We start from the raw sequence: 20,145 nt of genomic DNA, 5'->3' as shown, positions 1-20,145 counted from the left end.
CAAGTGAAACGGAAATATATATGCAAATGGTGCTTTCCAATTTGCAAAGCGTACGAAAGGTAAAAACAAAAAAAATACATATTTTTTGCTTTTTAAGGCCCTAAAAGATTTCCTGAATAATGTGTAACGCAACAAATATTTCTTTTTTAGGTTTTTTTTTTAATTATTGCACCACCAAAGGGTTGTAAAAATACGTTGTACTATATAAAAGACATTTCAAAGCTTTGAAAGGGGAAGGGAAGTTTAGGTTTTCTTTGGTTGTACAGGCTTTTGTCAAAAGGGATGAAGGGATTTACCTAGGCTTGTAATTTACTGCTTGCATACATATTATTGTCACAAAAACACATTAAAATTTACGGAACAATGATAATATATCACAGAGTAAAACATACATAAATCATAATTATACACTTAGTGCGTGATGTAGGTGATAGGAGCAAGCCGCTGGTACAGTTAGTTCAAATTCGAAAAAATTCAAATTTTTACTTCTGGTTCTTTGCCAAAGGTTGATATCGTTTTTCCTAATTTTTTATTGAGATACAATAATAATAATGTATATTTATTTAGCATAGAAACTACGAAGAAAATACTAAAATTTTACAATGTAATTGCATACATAAACATTTAAAGGCATGAAAACAAAAACAAATACATATAATAAAACAATATTCATTATAAAGCAATTAGAAAAAATTTGTTAATTATTCTTTTAAATGATTAAACTGTAACAAAACTTTTATTCACAATAGTACCAAACATCTTTATAATAAAATTTATTCATTTATTCAAGAGTTGGTGCCCTGTAATAGAGTAAAACTTAATTTGTTATATTCTTCTTTGGTCTATAAAATTTATTTTGTCGAATAAAAGAGTTGTAGCTCTGACAGTATTTTATTGTCCCTAGTTAAAAGGTTTTTTTAATTAAATTTTAAAAAAATTTCATAAAAAACCAACCAATAGATTCTAGCGAATGCATAACTTAAATGGACTTGAATGCACATTTATTTAAAAAAATGTATTTCTAATATTTTTTAAAATGGGTAATTTTATACGAAATTCTACTAATTTGCCTTGTACAATTTCTTTTTTAAGTATTTAATATATATTTCTATATTTTACTTTTTAACTGTAATTTCCAGAAGACCTATAATTACCTTAGGTAAATATAATTAACTGCAATAAAATTTGTACTAAATTTAATATAAATAACTAGCTTTACATATATTGATGTTATGCAAGTCAAAGGATTTATATGAATATTTCAATTAAAAAGCTTTTGAAAATAATGTTTTAAAGCCTTTTTTCACATTTTTAGGTAACATATGTATAAAAAAAAGAGAAAGATCATGAAAAATAAATTAAACATCAATACATAAATTTGTATACTTATCAGTTAGTAAATTTTTTCTCATTTAAGAAAACCCATAAGGCTTATTTAAGAGTTTAAAGTTAAAAACTAACCTAAAAGACGCAAAAATTATATTAATTACGCGACTAATTAATTTAAATATTTATTGAATGCGTAATTAAAATGGCTCTGATGCATATTTATATGGCATTTCTGAAAATGTAAGTCCTTCCATTATTTTCTTCAGAGGTATCAGGTAATAAATGCAAACAAAAGAGCTGTTTTGACAATATCTCAATAAGTATAGGAATATTCCAAATGTCATTTAGGAACGTAAAAATGTCCAGGATAGTGAATGAATATTCCTGGAATTTTGAATTATTTTTATTAGAAAATTAAAATGTTTTATTGGATAGAATTAAGTAGGTTTGTTTCTAACCATATGGTTTTTTTCTCTATGTATGATTGCTAGATATGAAGAAGACGTTTAGACAAAAATTACCATTTTCCATATAAAGGCAAAGAAGAAAATGGATTTTCATAAGAACATGATTTTTATATATTTTTGGAGAATTTTGCAAAAATCAGATGGTTGAGCATTTAATTGGTTCTATATTTCTAAGTATTCAGTTAAAATTGAAATCAAAATTATTTTGGAAAACTTATTGACTTAATTAGTTTAAAAAAAAAATAAAATTTGGTAAAAATATTTTATATAAAAATCTTGAAAATGAAAAAAGTTAAGGTTAATAAAAAAAATGTTTACTAAAATTTTATAAAAATATGTATAAAATAAAATGACAAGCAGGAAATAATATTCTGTGACCAGTTTTTCTTGTATATTTTAGTTTTTGGGCTAAACATTATTAAAATCGATTTTCCATTAAAAAAAACTATTATCATACAAAATGAACGATTAATACACTCGTGTGCATATGCATAATTTAAATGAAAATGATGGACTTTTATTTAAAAAAATTAAAAAGGTGTAAGATTTTAAAAAAAAATTGCAATAATGTAATATTTACTGGATGCATAACTTAAATGGCTATGATGCATCTTTATATTTAAATGATTTTAAAGTACAATTTTTCTACAGATTTTTGAAAAAAATTACTAATTTATTATTTATCAAATTGTTTATCACAAAGACAATTAACATAGAATGCGTCAGTCTCAAGCTTAATCCAGATCCTCTTAAAATTTATTCCCCTTAAATATTATTATTAAATTAAACAGAACTATTATATCTGAGCTAAAATTGAACAAAAAAAAACACCATAATACTACAAACTAAAGCCTCAATAAATATATAATATAAATAGACCAAATACTCATATGAGTGTTCAAGTTGAAAGATTTAAGCAAAAAAAATTATTGTAGCCAGTACAAAGGATCGTCTAAAAGGAGTTGCTTTATTTTTTATATATATTTAATAATATTATTAATTACTCTTAAGCTATTTAGTAATTTATTCATATCGGTTTTTCATTAAAAAAAAATTAACGAAAAAAAATTAAATATTAGACAAAAATAACAGTATATAAATTTGTATATTCGTTAGATTGATTCATCATTTTTACGCACTTTTATTTAAAAAAAAACAAATATGCAGGATTTTTAAATAATAATATATTTTTATGTAATTTAGCTCGCCACAAACAAAAAAAAAGCATAACTTTATTAGGAGTTTTTATAAAATGTTTAACTAAAAAATTAATCCAAAAGGAGAAAGAATTACATATAATAAATAATAATTAAATTTTAATGTTCATCAAATTCATAACCTAAATGGCTATGATGCTTTGATAATAAAAAAATATTAAATGTTTATAGGAGTTATATTTTTTTTTTGTAATTTTGCTTATATAAATCAAAAAGCATTATTTTATTATAGATTATTTTAATCTTTGTGTGTAAAATGGATAACCACGAAAAAAAAATTTGATGCTATTTATAGTTAGAATGGTTAGTGAGAGGGTATTGAATGCATAACTTAAAAGACTATAAGGCACGTTTATTTAACAATAATAACGCTTTGATTCTGTAATTTGTCACGTTTTCCTTATAATTTTTGTAAGCAAGTAGTTACAAAAAATATAAATATATTTTTTTTTAATCAAATTTCAATGAACCTGGTAGAAAACATAACCATTATTAAAAATTTTTAGTTTTTCTATTTATTCCTTTAAGAGAAATTTAAATTAATTACTATTTCAGTGCTCTTTAAAATTCTCTTTATTCATTATTAGAAAACACTGATAGAACAAATGACATTTGTTCATGACAAAAAAATAAATTTTTACAATACTCATAACCATATTTTTTGGCTAATTTAAATTTCTAGGCATTGTTCTATAACTTATAACATATTTAAATAAAATAAATAAAAGTACTCATATTTAATAAAATGCAAAGTAGAAAGTTGTTCTCTAAAAATTGCTAAAATCGGTTTTCTGTTAAAAAAACTAAAGAAGCAAAAATTTTATAAAATACTCGATAAATAAATTTTAGATGCATAACTTAAATGGCTGTGAAGCGCATATTAAATAACTTAACTAACGATTTCTCTCCTCTGGAATTTAATAATTGACTGGACATGAGTAAAAAAATATTGGACATGTTTTTGGTGGTTTAGACAAGTTTAAACTATCTAATGCTTCCTTTAACGTTCGTATTTTTGTGCCTTTTATTAATATTCTCGATATTAATTATAAATATTATTCTTTTGTACAAATAGGGAGGAGACTTTTGCTGTATTATTTTATGCAATAAAGTGGTTATGTTAAGATGCCTTCTAGCCTCATATTTAGTTTATGACTTATTGGTTTAAATCTTCGTGTTCTATGGATAAGACGAAAACAAGAGTTTTGCATCTTCTTTAGGTCAAATTTTCTTTTTCTAACATTTTTCAAAAAAACTTTATGCACGTTTATTTAAAAATAATTATGCCTCGGTTCTATAAATTCTCACTTTTCCTGACAATTTTTTTAACCAAGTAGATACATTTTATTAAAAAAAAATGATATAAATTATTTTGAAAGACATCAAACACAAATTGCGTACTCAATGCTCTCTGAAATTTTCTCTTATTGTAAAAAAAAAATTCTAAAAATGACTTCCTCCTTCGAACAATAAAACAATAATTTGCAGGCGGGTCTCGTACACCTTGAAACCCGTTTTATTTTAAGTAAAAGCCCGAACAAAACGTCACAACCCTTAAAACGCGACACGAAAATTCAAACGTGAACCGTTAAATCGGGAAAAGCCGGGCGTGGTCCGTTCCCCCTTATCCCCCTTATTCCCACCGACACACGACTCCGACCGAAATTATATTTCTCATACCTGAAACGGGGAGCAATTCCGTTATAATATTTAATTTAAATACAGACGGCGCCCCGCGGTTTTCAACTAAATCGTGACGAAATACCCTGTACACAACCCGAATCTAAAATCAAGAATTGAATATATGGCATGTCTACCGCACATAATAATCTTATATTTATTATTGCGGCACGGCCTTTTCTTGTTATTATTGGTTAGTTTCCTTTTGACCTTTTTATTTGCTATTGAATACTGAATTATTAAGTTTCTAGTAAGTTAAAGTTTTCATATATACACACACACACACACACACATAGAAGTTTCAGTGAAACTTTTCCTATTTCGCAGTATATCTTGGGGAAAATCCTTGCGAATACTTTTCCAATACTAAGGCTTCTGCGTTAAAAAGTTTTTCCGTTCATCTCGTTTTTAACGAAGGGAAAATATGCTGACCTTAGTTTAAAATTTCTTAAGGGAAGTTTCTTTCGTGTGTTTTCTTAGGGTATCCAGGTCGGGTTTATGAGGAAAAGTTATTATAAAGTTTCGCAGATGAGAGTTCTTTTTTTTTGTGTGTGGAAAATTTCTTCATGGGGAGACTATAGATGAGAAGTCAACATGAAGTGCCGGATTATTGCTTAGAGGGATTTTTCATGGAAAAAATAAGTATAAAATTATTTAGGGCTTTTCTCAAATTTTATTGATGTTTTGCTGGTTTATTTGTTAAAAAAGTAAAATTCTGCTTCACATAATTTTTATTGGGATCTTAATACATAATCTCATTTTTTTCGAAGTAAAATTTAAAAAGAAAAACTCTTAATTTTTAAATAAATGTGTATCACAACCGTTTAAGTAATGCATCTCATAAGTATAAAATTTAAAAATTTGAGATAGACTTAATTAAATTATGTTTTTTTTATTTTATTTTTATTTTGAAGTAAATTTCTCTTGTGGAAAAGTCTTTATAAGAAGACTAAGAGATAAAAATGAAGAACAAGGAATCTAGAAAGAATTTTGTGAATCATATCGAAATATAGGAAAAAATATTTTAGAGATATTGTAAACGTTTTTTGCAAAATAAATTAAAGTTAAATCCCAAAAAAATATTAATCCAATTTTAAGAAACTGTTGTTTTCTTTAAAAGTTTATAAAAATAATAACGATGCACATTTAAGAAAAACAATTTTCTTTTAAGCTTTAAATTAAATATAATTTCCTAATTTAGAATTTTTAATAAAAAATTAATTTTATAAACAATATTTAAAATTGTTCTTTAATAAAATTCCTTCATCGCATCTACGAATAATAAATTAAAAAAAAAACTAAATTTCTTATATTTTCTTAAAGGATCATTAAACTGGGCTTATTTTATAAAAATCTATTGTGATATTTAAATAAGATGAATTTTAACCAAAATTTATTGTTTTTTGAATTCCATATTAAAATGTCAATGAAAATAATGTATACATAAAAATCTGAATTAGAATAGCTTGTATATACTAGTTTTACCAGAATAGTAAATTAACCTCCATACTCCATACTCCATCATCTTTTTCTACAACAGCCCTAACATATAACTTATCTCTGACATTCATTCTCTCACGGATATCAAGCGTAATCCAATCTTTTTGCAAATATTTCTGTTTTAGAATAATGGTTTTATTTGGGCACATAGAATTTAATATATTTGTGATACTATCAATAAAAATACTTGCCAAAATATTCACATCCGCACTATTATTTATCCATTCAGTATCATAAAGATAATCATAGAATTGGTTTATATTGTAGCTCTTCATACACCGACAATTAATAATCACATCACGGTTTTCATTTATTTTCAGAGCAGAATGTACAGTCAGAATACAATGATCACTTATCTTGGGTGTTAAATGAACCTTAAATGACAAATTCGCATTATTGGTCACAATATAATCAATTAATGTCTGACTTCTATCTATGATACGAGTAGGGGAGTCAACAATTTGAGAAAAACCATTTGAGTATATGGAAGATAGAATTTTTTCACCATAAAACGAAGGTTTAAGTAAATCAAAATTAAAGTCTCCTACAATAATGTTGACACCCTCAAACGCACTAACCTGATCAAAATAATCATTAAAAAAATCCACAAACGTTGCATTTTCAGTTTGAGGTGGATGATATAAAACAGTACAAAGATATTTGACTCTTGATATTGAAAATTCTAGCGATAGACACCATACATAACTTTGAATACACTGTACATATTTTAATTTATATTTGAGATCACTTCTTATTAATGCCATGACTCCACCAGTTCTTTTATTATCTGTCAAGCACTGTTCAATAAGGTAACCATCGACATTCAACTCACACAAATTAATAGTAGTATCTCTGGCAATTAAAATATATAATACTTGAACCTAATATTTTAGAATCTAATTGCTATTTAATATATTTACCCTTTCGAATATTTTCGATTCTTTTAAGAGTTTCACAATAAGTTTTATCACAAACCACATGATTAATATTAAGAGACAAGCCATATTTTTTATTCGACAACATACAATTTGAACATTTAACAAGAGTACTATTACATTCTTACTGTCATGATTTTCACTACATTTTGGACAAACTTTGCTTTGTGTGCAGTCTTTACTAACATGACCATATTGACAACACTTGCAATACATAATAATGCCATATTCATCGAACACAGGACAGCGAGTCCATCCTATATTCATTCTTTCTCTTCCTATAATCATCCACCTTAAATATTAAATTAAATCTATTTCTAACAATATTTGTTCGCCGTATTACCCTCATATTAAAATGTTTTTAACTATTATTTAAATCATTTTGCTTTATTACCTTTGTTATTATATCACTGTCACTATTCACATTTTCATTTACACCTACCACTTTAATACGTCTTTGTAACATTTTGGGTCTATCAACACTATAACATTCACCAAGTTTACTTTGAATTTCCGATTGGATGTTGGTCATTTCTTTTTCCGTGCCACAGTTTAAGATTAATCCACCTTTTTTTGTCGCTCTCCCCAGTGTTACTCCGATTAAGATGTATGTTGGATTTACTTGTGTTTTAAAATCTTCCTTTATTTTTTAAATATCCTTTTGAATAGCGCCCTCTTGATTAACAACTAAGACCTTACTTTGGGTGACCGATGCATATGATGCTTTCTCAGACACCCGTTTTTCAACAATATTATTTTTTAATTGCATACTTTTTAAATATGCAATTTCTTCTTCAATAGTATATCAACTTTTTCATTGAGTGCATTAGTTTTACTGACTAATAGGTCTAAGGTACAATTCATATGATCTATCAAGTTTTGGTCGATGCATAGATCCTCAACTCGGCTTCTTTTCCTCGATCTCTCGGGTCTGTTGCTACTATCAGTACATGTTTTACATTTCCAACTTATTTTCTTTAAGTGGAATCCTCTTAGATCAACATTTTCACACTTTCCGTGGAAAAACTCGTTACACTCCGTACACTCGATAATTCCCTTAATATCATCAAAACCTTGTTTACACTTGTAACACGTAGAACGGTGACACTCGCGTGATGCACCTCCGGTCACCGACCATGGTGTTTGACAAAAATTTTGACATCTATTATAAAAATTTAAACGAAATATAGTTTATAAAATTCACGCCAAAAAGATATATTTTTTTGTATGTAAAAAAACTGTTTTTCTAAAAAAAAATGCATTTTTATACACAGGCATGTTAATAATAAAATATTATATTTGAATATAAAATGTAAAAAAATTGCTACGTTTAATTAAAATTTGTAAATTGATTTTAGTTCCTTTTTAAACGTATACATTTTTAACATTTAAGATACATAAGAAGTTTAAAATTTTGTAAAAATCCTTTAATGAAATATATTTTTCTATTGTTGTTTTGGACCTTTGTAATGAAGAATTAAATTAAATTTTAAAAAAATAAAAATTTCTAAGGTAAATTTTTTTTTCATTTTAATTCAAAATGAATCAATGAAAAAGATAAAATTTGAATTTTTGTTTGAAAATCTCAATAAAAATATAAATAAAATATTAAGCTATACTAATTAAAATTCAAATAAAATCATAAAACACTATATTCAAATATTGAACCTATAAAAAATCGTTAAGAATAATTAAGATTTTGAAATATTTAAAAAAACACAAAATTTAATAAGAATTTTGTAATTTTAATTTTATATTTAAAACTAAAAACCAATAAAACTGATTTTTATTTATGATGGTGATAAACTTCATGAGAAATAAATATTAAGTTTATTTATTTTTACAGTTTTTATTTTTTTTGAAAATTTATGAACAAAAATATATATTTTAAAATTTTTAATAAAGATGCTTTTTATTTATATTATTTTATGTAAATATTATTACAAAAAATATTTTTTAAAAAGTCTTCCAAATAGTTTAAAAATTTTAACATAACATGTAAAAATTTAAAAGAAACTTTTTAAAATTCATGCCAAAAAAAATATATTTAAATTATTAAAAGTAATATACATAAAAAAATATGCATGAAAAGCATAAATAAATTTAAACGAAAAAAAATCACCTATTTAAAAAAAAATCCATTTTTATACACGGGTATGTTAGTGAAATAATATTATATTATATTCAGATATAAAATGTAAAAAAATCGCTACGTTTAATTAAAATTTGTAAATTAATTTTTTAGTTTATTTTCAAAAGCATACATTTTTAACATTTGCAAAAACAGTTATATTTTAAAAAGCCATTAAAGGAATATATTTACCTATTGTTCTTTCGAACCTTTGTAATAAATGAGTAAAATAAATGTTGCTAAAGTATTTTTTTTAAATTTTAATTTAAAGTATATTAAAAGAAATGTAAAATTTGAATTTTTATGTAAAAGGCTCAATTAAAATATAAAAAAATACTTAGCAATTCCAATTAAAATCACAAAACACTATATTTAAATATTGAACCTATAAAAAATCACTAAGAATAATTCAAATTTTAATTTAATAATTCAAAGAAAACACAAAATTTAATGTAGAAATAATTATTAAGTTTATTTATTTTTAATCAAACTTATAATTTTTTTTGAGAATTTATAAAAAAAATATATTTTTTAAATTTTTAATAAAAACTCTAATGAAAACGTTTACTTTTAGAATAATTTTACCCTAATAAAAAAAACATCAGGGCATTAAATTAAAATTAACCAGAATCTTAAAAATTTATTTAAAATTATTGAACTCCCTAAATTTTATTTAAATTCAAAAAAATTAAACTTCGTAAATCAACAAACTCTACTCTTACCTCATAATAAATTCTGAAAAAATCCAGTATTGATATTTTTCAAGTAAACCACAAATTTATTACCCCAACAGCTCATAAAAACTTCCCCTAACACATTTCAAGGGAAGCAACTCTGTTATGCTAATAAATACATTTCTTTCAGATTGTATATATTTTTCCCGAAAATCCTTATAAACAGGAACACCGTCGATATTATTTTTCCAGACAAACAACACACACACACACAGAAAATCATCATCACAGTCGGAACACAGCATAAAGTCCTAATTAAAGGGTCGCATTTGTTCTTTGTTAGTCGTTGTCGGGTTCCTTGCTGACCCTTTCCCTTTCATCAATTTCTAATTAAGGGAAAAACGTATTTTGTCCTTATTGTTTCCCTCAGTTCCATTATATTGGTATTTTACCGAATGTATAACGTGCGGTTTTATCATGGAATAATTTTTTTATTCATTGTGTGGGTGGCCTATTAAATGGAAATTATATACAGGTTTCATGTTTGATTTGGTTTTAATTGAAAGATACGGACTACTTTTTTTTTATTTTGGTTAAATTCGTGGTTTTTATGGTAATAAAGGAAAATATTGTATTGTAATTGATGTTGAACATGGCCAAAAAAAAACACGCTTCTTAGGCGATCCAAACACTACTAAATAAATTTTTAATTTTTTTAAGTCGTGTTTGGATTCTTTTTTAATTGTGATACTATATTATTAGTTATATTAAAAATCATATTCACTTTTTATATATCAGCTATCCCAAAATGTTGATTAAAGAAAAATTTCCCTTATCAACGACACTTGCGTTAATGCAAACCCCTTTACCTCCTACAAACCTTTCTCCCGACGGCATCGTAATTTACTTTTAACCCTAAAAAGAACATAAGGGTAGCGCACTCCTACTCCAGACATTGTTATTTTTAATAGCTAATAAACCCAGATGCACTACGAGGCAAAAACCCACTTGCTCCGCGCCATTCCTATTTCCCAAAACACGAAAAACTCTTTATTACTTATGATTTACCGGCTACGAGTCGTTGCATTAGCTCTAAAAATTCTTTTTAGAGGCTCTATGAAAATTGCCTTTTACCTCTATAAAACATCTCGAGCGTGTTAAAGTGTCCGGACTGATGTCTGGCTCAGTTGTATGTATCCAATTATGGCACATTTATTATTTACACAATCTGGATGTGGTTACTCTATGTGGATGTTCACTTATATGGATCAATAATTTGTTGCCTCAGTTCAATAATTACGAATTTTACCGCATGTATGCATAAATTGGTTAAAGGGTTGATGGGGTATGACAACTATTTGACAGTAATGATAATGGTTTGATGTAGATAGTGCAAATTGAAATAAACGCTATATCACGAAGTCAATGTTCTAATTTTTTTTAAATCTGTCCAAGAAGAAATTTTAAATATTATTATTGATAACAATAATCTTTAATTTTTCCAACAAAAGATAGAATTAAAGTATTTATCGACCCTTATATTAAAATATATACAAAAAAAAATTACAAAAGATCATATACTACTAGTTAACTTATTAAGTTCATGTCTTTGCCAGCATCTTTTAGAAATTTTAAATTTAAAAAGATACCTAAAAAAATTAAATTTAAATAATAGATACTTTAAAAATTATACCTATTACTCTGAACATACTGAATATTTCAACTCTTATATAAATAATTCCGCAATTTAAATATATTATTTAAATATATGTTCTAAGTTTTCAAAAAATCCCTTAATTTATTTAAAAAAAAAATTATTTTTAGTTTTTTGGTTTTCTCCTTATTAAGTCCAAAAATAGGGACGAAGGTGCATAAATATATTTTATTTTAAATATATTTTATTTATACTACCTTAGTGATCGTAAAATTATATTTATTTACATCATTTATTCAATTACATACAAAAAACCCGAAAATTTTCTTAATGATTTCACTAGGACACTAAAATTGTTCTTTACTATTTCTTTTAATAATATTAAAATAATTTTTTTGCATAATAATCATTTTTCCACTTTTCCAGGTAGTTAAAGTGGGTTTTTACTTATTTTAAGCTCCTAGTATAAATGCTTACTTACCTCAGGCAATTGGGTTCCATTTTCCTAGTTTTCCAGGCGGATGAAATAGGTTTTCATTAGTTTCAAGCTTCTGGTATAAATTTGTATTTATTTCAGGCAATTGCGGTCTGTTTCTCCTTGTTTCCAGGCAGTTTAAATTGATTTTAACATGATTTAGTTTTCCGGAATAAATGCTTATTTATTCCAGGCAGTTGGGGTCTTTCTCTGTTTTCCGGGTATTTAAAATAAGTTTTTATTTGTTTTAAGCTCCTAGAATTAATTTGTGCTTATTTCAAGCAGTTAGAGTTCTTTTTCTAACTTTTCCAGACAGTTAATATATTTTACCAATACCTGAAATAAATTTCCAAATATCCTAGATAGTAAGAGTTATTTTTCCCATTTCTCCAGGTAGTTAATGTATGTATTTTCATATAAATTTATTTTCATCTGATTAATGTTCCTCGAATAAATTTTCATTTACTCCAGTAGCTGGGGGTCTTTTTAGGCATTTTAAATAAGTTTTTATTTATTTCAAGGTCCTGAAATATATTTTCGTTTATTTCAGATAGTTCCAACTCTTCTAAATAGTTAAAATAGATTTTTATTTGTTTAAAATTCGTGGAATAAATTTTTATTTATTCCATAACTTTGAGGTCTTTTTTTTTTAATCTTTTAGGCAGTTTATTTTTTTTCCAACTTTTTCAGGCACATGAAATGTGTTTTCATATGTCTCAAGTTCCGGAATGAATTTTCATTTCTTTTAGGTAATTGAGGTCTATTTTTCCTAGTTTCCAGGCAGTTGATATAGGTTTTGACATGATTCAGGTTCATGAGATAAATGTTTATTTAGTCCAGGAAGTTTTTGTTTTTTTCTCGTAGTTTCAAGGCATTTAATGTGGGCTTTTATTTGTTTTAAGCTCTTTGAATATTTTTTTTTATTCCAGGAATATTCAGTTCTCTCACTTTTTTTTCCAACTTTTCTAGGTAGTTAAAATGGTTTTTATCTGTTTTAAGCATTAGGAATAAATGTTTATGTTGATATTCTCAATTTTTTAGGCACTTGAAATAGATTTTCATTATGATTTAAGTATCTGGAATCAATTTTCACTTATTTCAGGTAGTTGGTGTCTTTTTCTAATTTTTTTTAGGCAGCTGAACTGGGCTTTTATATAATTAAAGTTTCCAGAATAAGTGTTTATTTATTCCAGGCAGTTGAGCTCTTTTTTCCCTTTTTTCAGGCATTTGGAGTGGGCTTTTGGTAGTTTTAAGGTGCTAAAATAAACTTATGCTTATTTCAATCAAGTAGAAAAAGAACTTCAGTTCTTTTCTAACTTTTCCAGATAGTTGATGTAGTTTTCGTATGTTTTAAGCACTTGAAATAAATTTTCAATTATTCTAGATAGTTGCAGTTTTTTCCCATTTTTCCAGGTAGTTTAAATGTATTTTCATATTATTCATGTTCCGCGAATAAATTTTCATTTATTCCAGGGTGTTGTGGTCTTTTTCTTCTAATTTCCAGGCACTGGAAGTGGGTTTTTATTTGTTTCAAGTTTCCATTTTCCAGGCATTTGAAATCGGTTTTCATTTACTTCAAGTTTTCGGTATAAATTTTCATTTACTTCAGTCAGTTGGGATCTTCTTTCCAATTTTCTAGGCAACTGAAATGTGTTTTCATAAGACTCAAGTTCTTGTAACAAATTCTCGTTAATTCCAGGCCATTATTATTTTTTTAACTGAATTTTCCAGGCAGTTAAATTAAATTTTTACATGATTTAAGTTCCTGGAATAAATTTTCGTTTATTCCAGACAGTGCCTTGCTCTCTTAATTTCCAGGTATTTAAAGTGGTTTTTCATATGCTTTAAGCTCCTAGTATAAATTTTTATTTATTCCAAGTAGTTGGGATCTTTTTCTCCTAAATAAAGTGGGATTCAAGGTCCCTAAATAAATTTTCATTTATTTTAGGTAGTTGGAATCTTGTTCTATCAGTTTTCAGGCATTTAAACTCGGTTTTCATTTGCTTTAAGTTTCTGGAATAAATTCTCACTTATTCCAGAGATGTTGGCGTCTTTTTTTCCCAGTTTCCAGGCATATGAACTAAGTTTTCACTTGTTTCAAGCATTTAAAATGAAGTTTTGCTTATTCCAAGTAGTTTAGGTCTTTTTTTTACAGCTTCCAGGCATTTGAAATGGGCTTTTATTTCTTTAAAGCTTCTAGTATATTTTTCTTTCAATTAAAAGGGCTTTTTATATGATTTAATTTCCGTAATAAATTTTCGTTCATTCCAGGCAGTTGGTGTCTTGTTTTCCTAATTTCCAGGTAATTAAAATGATTTTTCACGTGTTTCAAAGTTCTGGTTAATATTTTTATTTATTCCATGCATTTGAGGTATTTTTTCCTTATTTTCCAGGAAATTAAAATGAGTCAAAATGGGAAATATGATTCAAGTTATTGGAATAAATTTTTATTTATTCCAGGCAGTTGGGATCTTTTTTTAACTTTTTCAGATACCTAAAGTGGTTTTTTATATATCTCAGGTCTATTTTCCCAGCTTTTCTCAGACTGATCTTAATTCGGATTACTTTATTTTAGAATTATGTAAAAAAATAGTAAAACCTAAATTCCTAAACTATTCTTTTCCTACAACAACTTCCTGTTACAAATATTTAAAAAAAAAGCCAGGACACATTATTTTTGTCCTAGCATTTTATCTAAAGTGGCACCTCCAAATTCCACTTGCCATTTATAAAACAAGCAAATTTTTAAAATATTTCCACACCTGCATATTTATAAAAAAAAAACAATTTAAACATAAAAGCTTTCCCGCACACCTCCATTATCCCATTATCCCATTATCAAATAACATTTAACTGCAGGACAGCTTTATCCTACATTAGCCATTTTGAAACCTGTCAATACGATTTACTTCCATTAGTCCCTTAAACTTTTTGAAAGCTAGTTTTACCTCTCTGGGGTAGATATACCAATAAAAAATAAATAAAATTCCCATTTTATATTCTAGGTGGTGACGCCATGTGGAGTGACATTTGGCATCTGATTTTCGCGATCTGCACGTTACCATCGACTACGTGGGCACACACCACCGGAATCCGTAAGTTTTTTTTTAGTATAATTTGCCCTCTTTTCCAACAAAAGTCATTTTGTTTAATACGTCAGACCGAATTTAAATAGGAATTTTCGCCCTGGATTACGATCCTTTCTGGAAAGGGATCCTGTTTTACAGCATAATTAATTATTCGGAACGTGAAAGTTTCATTACGTGGGTATAGGATACAATGGTAATATGGGACGTTTTAATATTTAACAGTAAATCCTTGGAAATGCCACTTTAATAATTTACAATAAAGGGTGAGAAGGAGGGCTTCTCTTTTAATCTCACCAGCACGATTAAAAGTTAAAGAGTTTCGTTTCTTAAAGAAATGTAGTAAAAGGTTCATTTTGACTGAAGGGTATATTATAACGGGTATGATTTTTACACTTGTCCAGCAATTAAGCTTTAAAAGTAGTAAGGATTAAATGTTTTACTGTACTTGGATCTAAATCCATAAAAATTATCATTGACAAATTTTTTGGTAATTTTTTTCTGGAAAAATCCCATACAATCTGGAGATGTGAAGTAATTGTTTTAAAATAAAATTCTTTTAATACTTCCAGGCATTCCATTAACATGGCATTATCAAATACTGCTTCTAAAGTATTTATAGGCTAGTAGAAGAAAAAATGCTAACGTCAGGCACAAAGAGATTTGTAAAGCATTAAAATGACTTCAGTTGCTTGGAATTAAAATTGTCTGGAAAATGGTAAAAATTTATTTAAATGTTCCAGACATTCAATTGCTTGCTATATAAAAATTCAGAGATTGGAGGGACACAAAGTCAATGGTTTCAAATTATGTTTATTTAAAAAAAAACGATTACACGTGTTTCGCCCTAAGGCATCATCAGATCGGTAAAGCTTTTCGTTTAACACCACAAACATTTAAGTTAAAACAAAAAATAAATACATAAAAAATAATGATGACGTTCACAATAAATCCGGTTTCAAAACTCAAACATCATGTGAACTTCAGCATTATTTTTTGTTTTAACTTAAATTTTGGTGGTCTTAAACGAATAGCTTTACTGATCTGATGATGCCTTAGAGCGAAACACGTGTAATATTTTTTTGAAAAATAAATATAATATGAGACCATTGACTTTGTGTCTCTCCAATCCCTGAATTTTTATTATTAAGAGGTCTCTTTGAGAAAAATGGACTACTTTTTTGAATTTATTAATAATTCTAATGGTAAAGAATGTAGTAGAATTACCAAAACAATGTCCAGTAATAAAATTTTCTGGCTTGCTTATATGTCATTAAAATGTGTTTTACTGCCTGGAATAAAAATAATTGCCTGGAAATTGGGAAAAACAATAAGGGAACCCAAGGAAGGAAAAATAAAATTTCTAATAAAAAAAATCAGATTTGAAGAAAGATGGCAAGGAGGTTTAAAAAGCAAAAATTCATATAAGTTTGCAATTTTAATAGATCAATTACCTGACAAACCTAATATATAAAACAGCGATGGATATACTAAAAGTTTAATCAATTTTAAAATTTGTTTAAATCTTCCAGACATTTCATTGTCTGCAATATATTATTAATTATATTGGTAAAGATAATGCTTTACCAATAGAATGCCCAGTAAAAAAAATTGTAGTTTTCTTGTATGCTATTAAAATGTATTTTACTGCCTGGACAAAACTATTTGCCTGGAAATTGGAAAAAACCATTAGGAAACCCAAGAAAGAAAAAATAAAACTTCTAATAAAAAAATCAGATTTGAAGAAAGATCGCAGAAAGTTTGCAATTTTAATAGATCAATTACCTGACAAACCTGATATATAAAATAGTGATGGCTGTATTACAATTTTCATCGATTATTTCGGTATTAAAAAATTACATTAAGAAAGTATAAGTGATTCCATATTTGTTCCAGTTTTTAAGCAATAGAACTTTGCCTGGAAGGATTTATGTAAAACAAAAAATTACTTTTTTAACAATTTCCTGGCAAAGGCAATTTTTTGCTCGAGGTAGTTTTTAAGTAATTTTACATTAATATTTCAAGAACTAGGGCATTTCAACCCGAAATTCCAGATAAAATCTAATATCAATTAATTGTGAAGGGCTATATCTTATGACGTAAAATAGTTACAGTTTTCCCAATATTATTAATAGATTCAAGAGATTTTAATAACCTTAGGCCAGAGCCTGCGCGTCACTAAAGAATATTTTGGAGACTTAAATCATTGGAAATTTTGTGATGATGATATAGATTTCTTTTGTGTTACAAGAGCCCAAAAAATTTCACATATAAAAACTCATCCTAGACACAAATATCCTCAGATAATTAAATTTGATATATAAAATAAAAATAAGACAGTCGTATTCGTTTAAGTTATGCATAATTCATGCTAAAATACAACATTTCTATAAATAAAGCAAAATTATAAATTTATCGTAAGGTCTCATCAAAAAAGAGCAATAAAATAACATTAAATAAAAAGCCTCTATTAAACAATAAAACAATATCCGTATCACCAAAAAATTCGGTATTCTAAACACTACATATCCAATGCAATAAAACCTTGTCGTAAACAATTTTACATGTCAAACAAGGCTTTAGGCAAATTAAACAAAATATAATTTATAGTAGATTTATGCCCGTTATTACGTATTTGTGATGCAGAGAGAAAAAATAACAAAACCGCCATACATGGAACAATTAAAATTACGCAGCCACGCAAAGCGCATTGACCCTTATAATTAATAATATGAATATTATAACAATATTTGATTTTCTATTAAAACGCTACTACGCTTGTCATGTTAAATAAAATTTAAATGTTCGACGTGAAATTTTAAATAAGCTAAAATAGCAATTTGTTAAAATAAATAAATAATTATTTGTTTCGTAATAAATTCAGAGGCAGCAATTATTTACTGTTTTTTTGAGCATAAATATAATTAGTGAAAAATTCCTGAACTGAATATCATTAATAATTTTTACGCACTAAAATTCTTCTTAAAATAATCTTGTGAATTATAATCCGGATCAACTAATTAAATAGAAAGATGAGTTTCGCCAACGCAATGTGTGTGGCAAAGTGGTAAGCAAACAAGACGTTTAACTTTGAAAGTGCTTAATGCATAATTGGAGACGCTACGTATCTTAGTGTGTACAATTTCGTGGTAAATGTGTACGTAATTTTATTCTGGATTAAGTTTATTGGACCTAAGATAAGCCGCGATAATGAGGCATAATCGTGTTTTTGGATTTCCTTATAAATTACAAAATTAAATAATCTTTAAGCTAAACTAATATAACACATTTTTTTCAAGTCAAAAATCAAAGGAAAACAATCATTCTGCATTACATGAATCATGTTTTTATAAAGCATATCAAGGCAAGGAGAACATAAAAAATTATAGTATTTAAATACTGAAAGGACAAATGAATCTGTTAGCATTTTCCTGAGTTTAAAATTTAAAAAATTCTATTTGTAAAAAGGATTTTCAGCCTAGAAAATGCTGTTTGCTCTATACGCTCGCTAAATCCTAGTTAAGAATCAATACAAACACCTAAATTGCGAGCGAAATCGACAAATTGCAGGCTTGTATTGTGTATGTAGATGTTCATGTTGATTTTAACAGCTTAACTCTATTTTTATTTCTAAAAACCATTAGATTCGATTTTTCTGAATTTAAGTAAAATAAACCTGCATAATAGTTCAAAGAGTCAGAGATCTCAGGAAGTAAATCAGATTTAAAAAACATATACAGTCATCTGTATAAGCCATGACATGGCATTTACTAAAGGACGTTAGAATATCGGAAGTGTAAATTATCAAAAACATAAACTCCATCATAAACCCCTAAGCTACACCGCATAAAATATCAAGTTTTTTAGAAAAATTATCTTTCTAACAAATTTGTAGACATCTCTAGTCTACATAGTCTATATAATTTAAGCATCGTTAAAGAAATGTCATTATTACCTATGCGATCTTTTTTCGGCTTGTGCAAAATAGTATTAATTTCCTGAGCTTAAAGGAGAATTTATTAACTGCATTAAAATGATTATTTCATTATTAACATTTTTATTTACAATTTGAAAAAATTCGGCAAAATACGTATTAATGGTATCGGGATTAGAAAGATGATCAGGTAAATACTTCTTTGTTGATTCTCAATGCAATCAAGTATTTGAGGCTAAATTATGCATAACTTAAAAGGACAAGAATGTCTTATTTTTATTAAATTTATCGAATTTAAATATTCTAGGATATTTGATTCTAGGATGAGCTTTTAGGTTGATTTTGTGTCTGACTCTGTAATTCCATACTGATTTTTCAAGAATATGCCAAGTGAGTTCAGAAACGTTGTTAAGCGGTCTTTAATAGATTTTTTCAAATTTTCGCAAAATCATTTATAAGGTTAATGAATGTAATGAGAGATTGCTTCAAATAAGCTGGACTTTGGCCACATGTAAATTTGTTTTATGAGTTAAAGTATTAGAAAGGAATTGACTTGTTTATTTGATTATTTTAGTATAAATAAATTAATTAAGTGTGAAACCTGAACAAGACAAGAATAAAAGACATTAAGTTTATTTCTTCTGAATTTAAGCATAAATTAGAGATAACCTGGATAATATTTTAGAGAATTTTTAATTTTTTTGTGTAAAGAATCAGAGATCTCAGGAAGTAAATCAGCTTTCAAAAATATAAATTGTTCAGTGTCATTTGTATAAGCCATGACATGGCCTTTATTAAAGGACTTTAAAATATCAGAAGTTTAAATTATCAAAAAGCAATAGCTCCAATATAAACCCCTGAGCTATATCAGATAAAATATCAAGTTTTTAAAAAAAAATATCTTTATAATAAATTTGTAGATATCTCTAAGGTAAATATGACTCAATCCAAGCAACTGACTATTCTAGAAATCCAAAATATTTAAGCTTGATCGTATCAAAAGCCTTTAAGTAATCAAATAGCAATTATTATAACGTTGCCTTAATTTGTGCTTTAAAAAATA

The 20,145-nt window shown here is 26.6% G+C and overlaps 1 protein-coding gene across 1 annotated transcript in view; it reads left to right on the top strand.

The window, feature by feature from the left end:
• The window catches only part of LOC126736299 (hemicentin-2-like), a 224,876-nt gene that overhangs the window by 31,876 nt on the left and 172,855 nt on the right, over positions 1 to 20,145 (top strand). The window contains exon 2 of the mRNA XM_050440589.1: positions 15,068 to 15,157. Coding sequence (XP_050296546.1) covers positions 15,079 to 15,157 — 79 coding nt within the window. The 5' untranslated portion in view covers positions 15,068 to 15,078. The remainder of the gene's footprint in view (positions 1 to 15,067; positions 15,158 to 20,145) is intronic.

Source organism: Anthonomus grandis, chromosome 5 (genome assembly GCF_022605725.1).
Source record: "Anthonomus grandis grandis chromosome 5, icAntGran1.3, whole genome shotgun sequence".
Taxonomy (NCBI): Eukaryota; Metazoa; Arthropoda; class Insecta; order Coleoptera; family Curculionidae; genus Anthonomus; species Anthonomus grandis.
The sequence above is the reverse complement of the archived record's forward strand: the minus strand, read 5'-3'. Positions and strand labels throughout refer to the sequence as shown.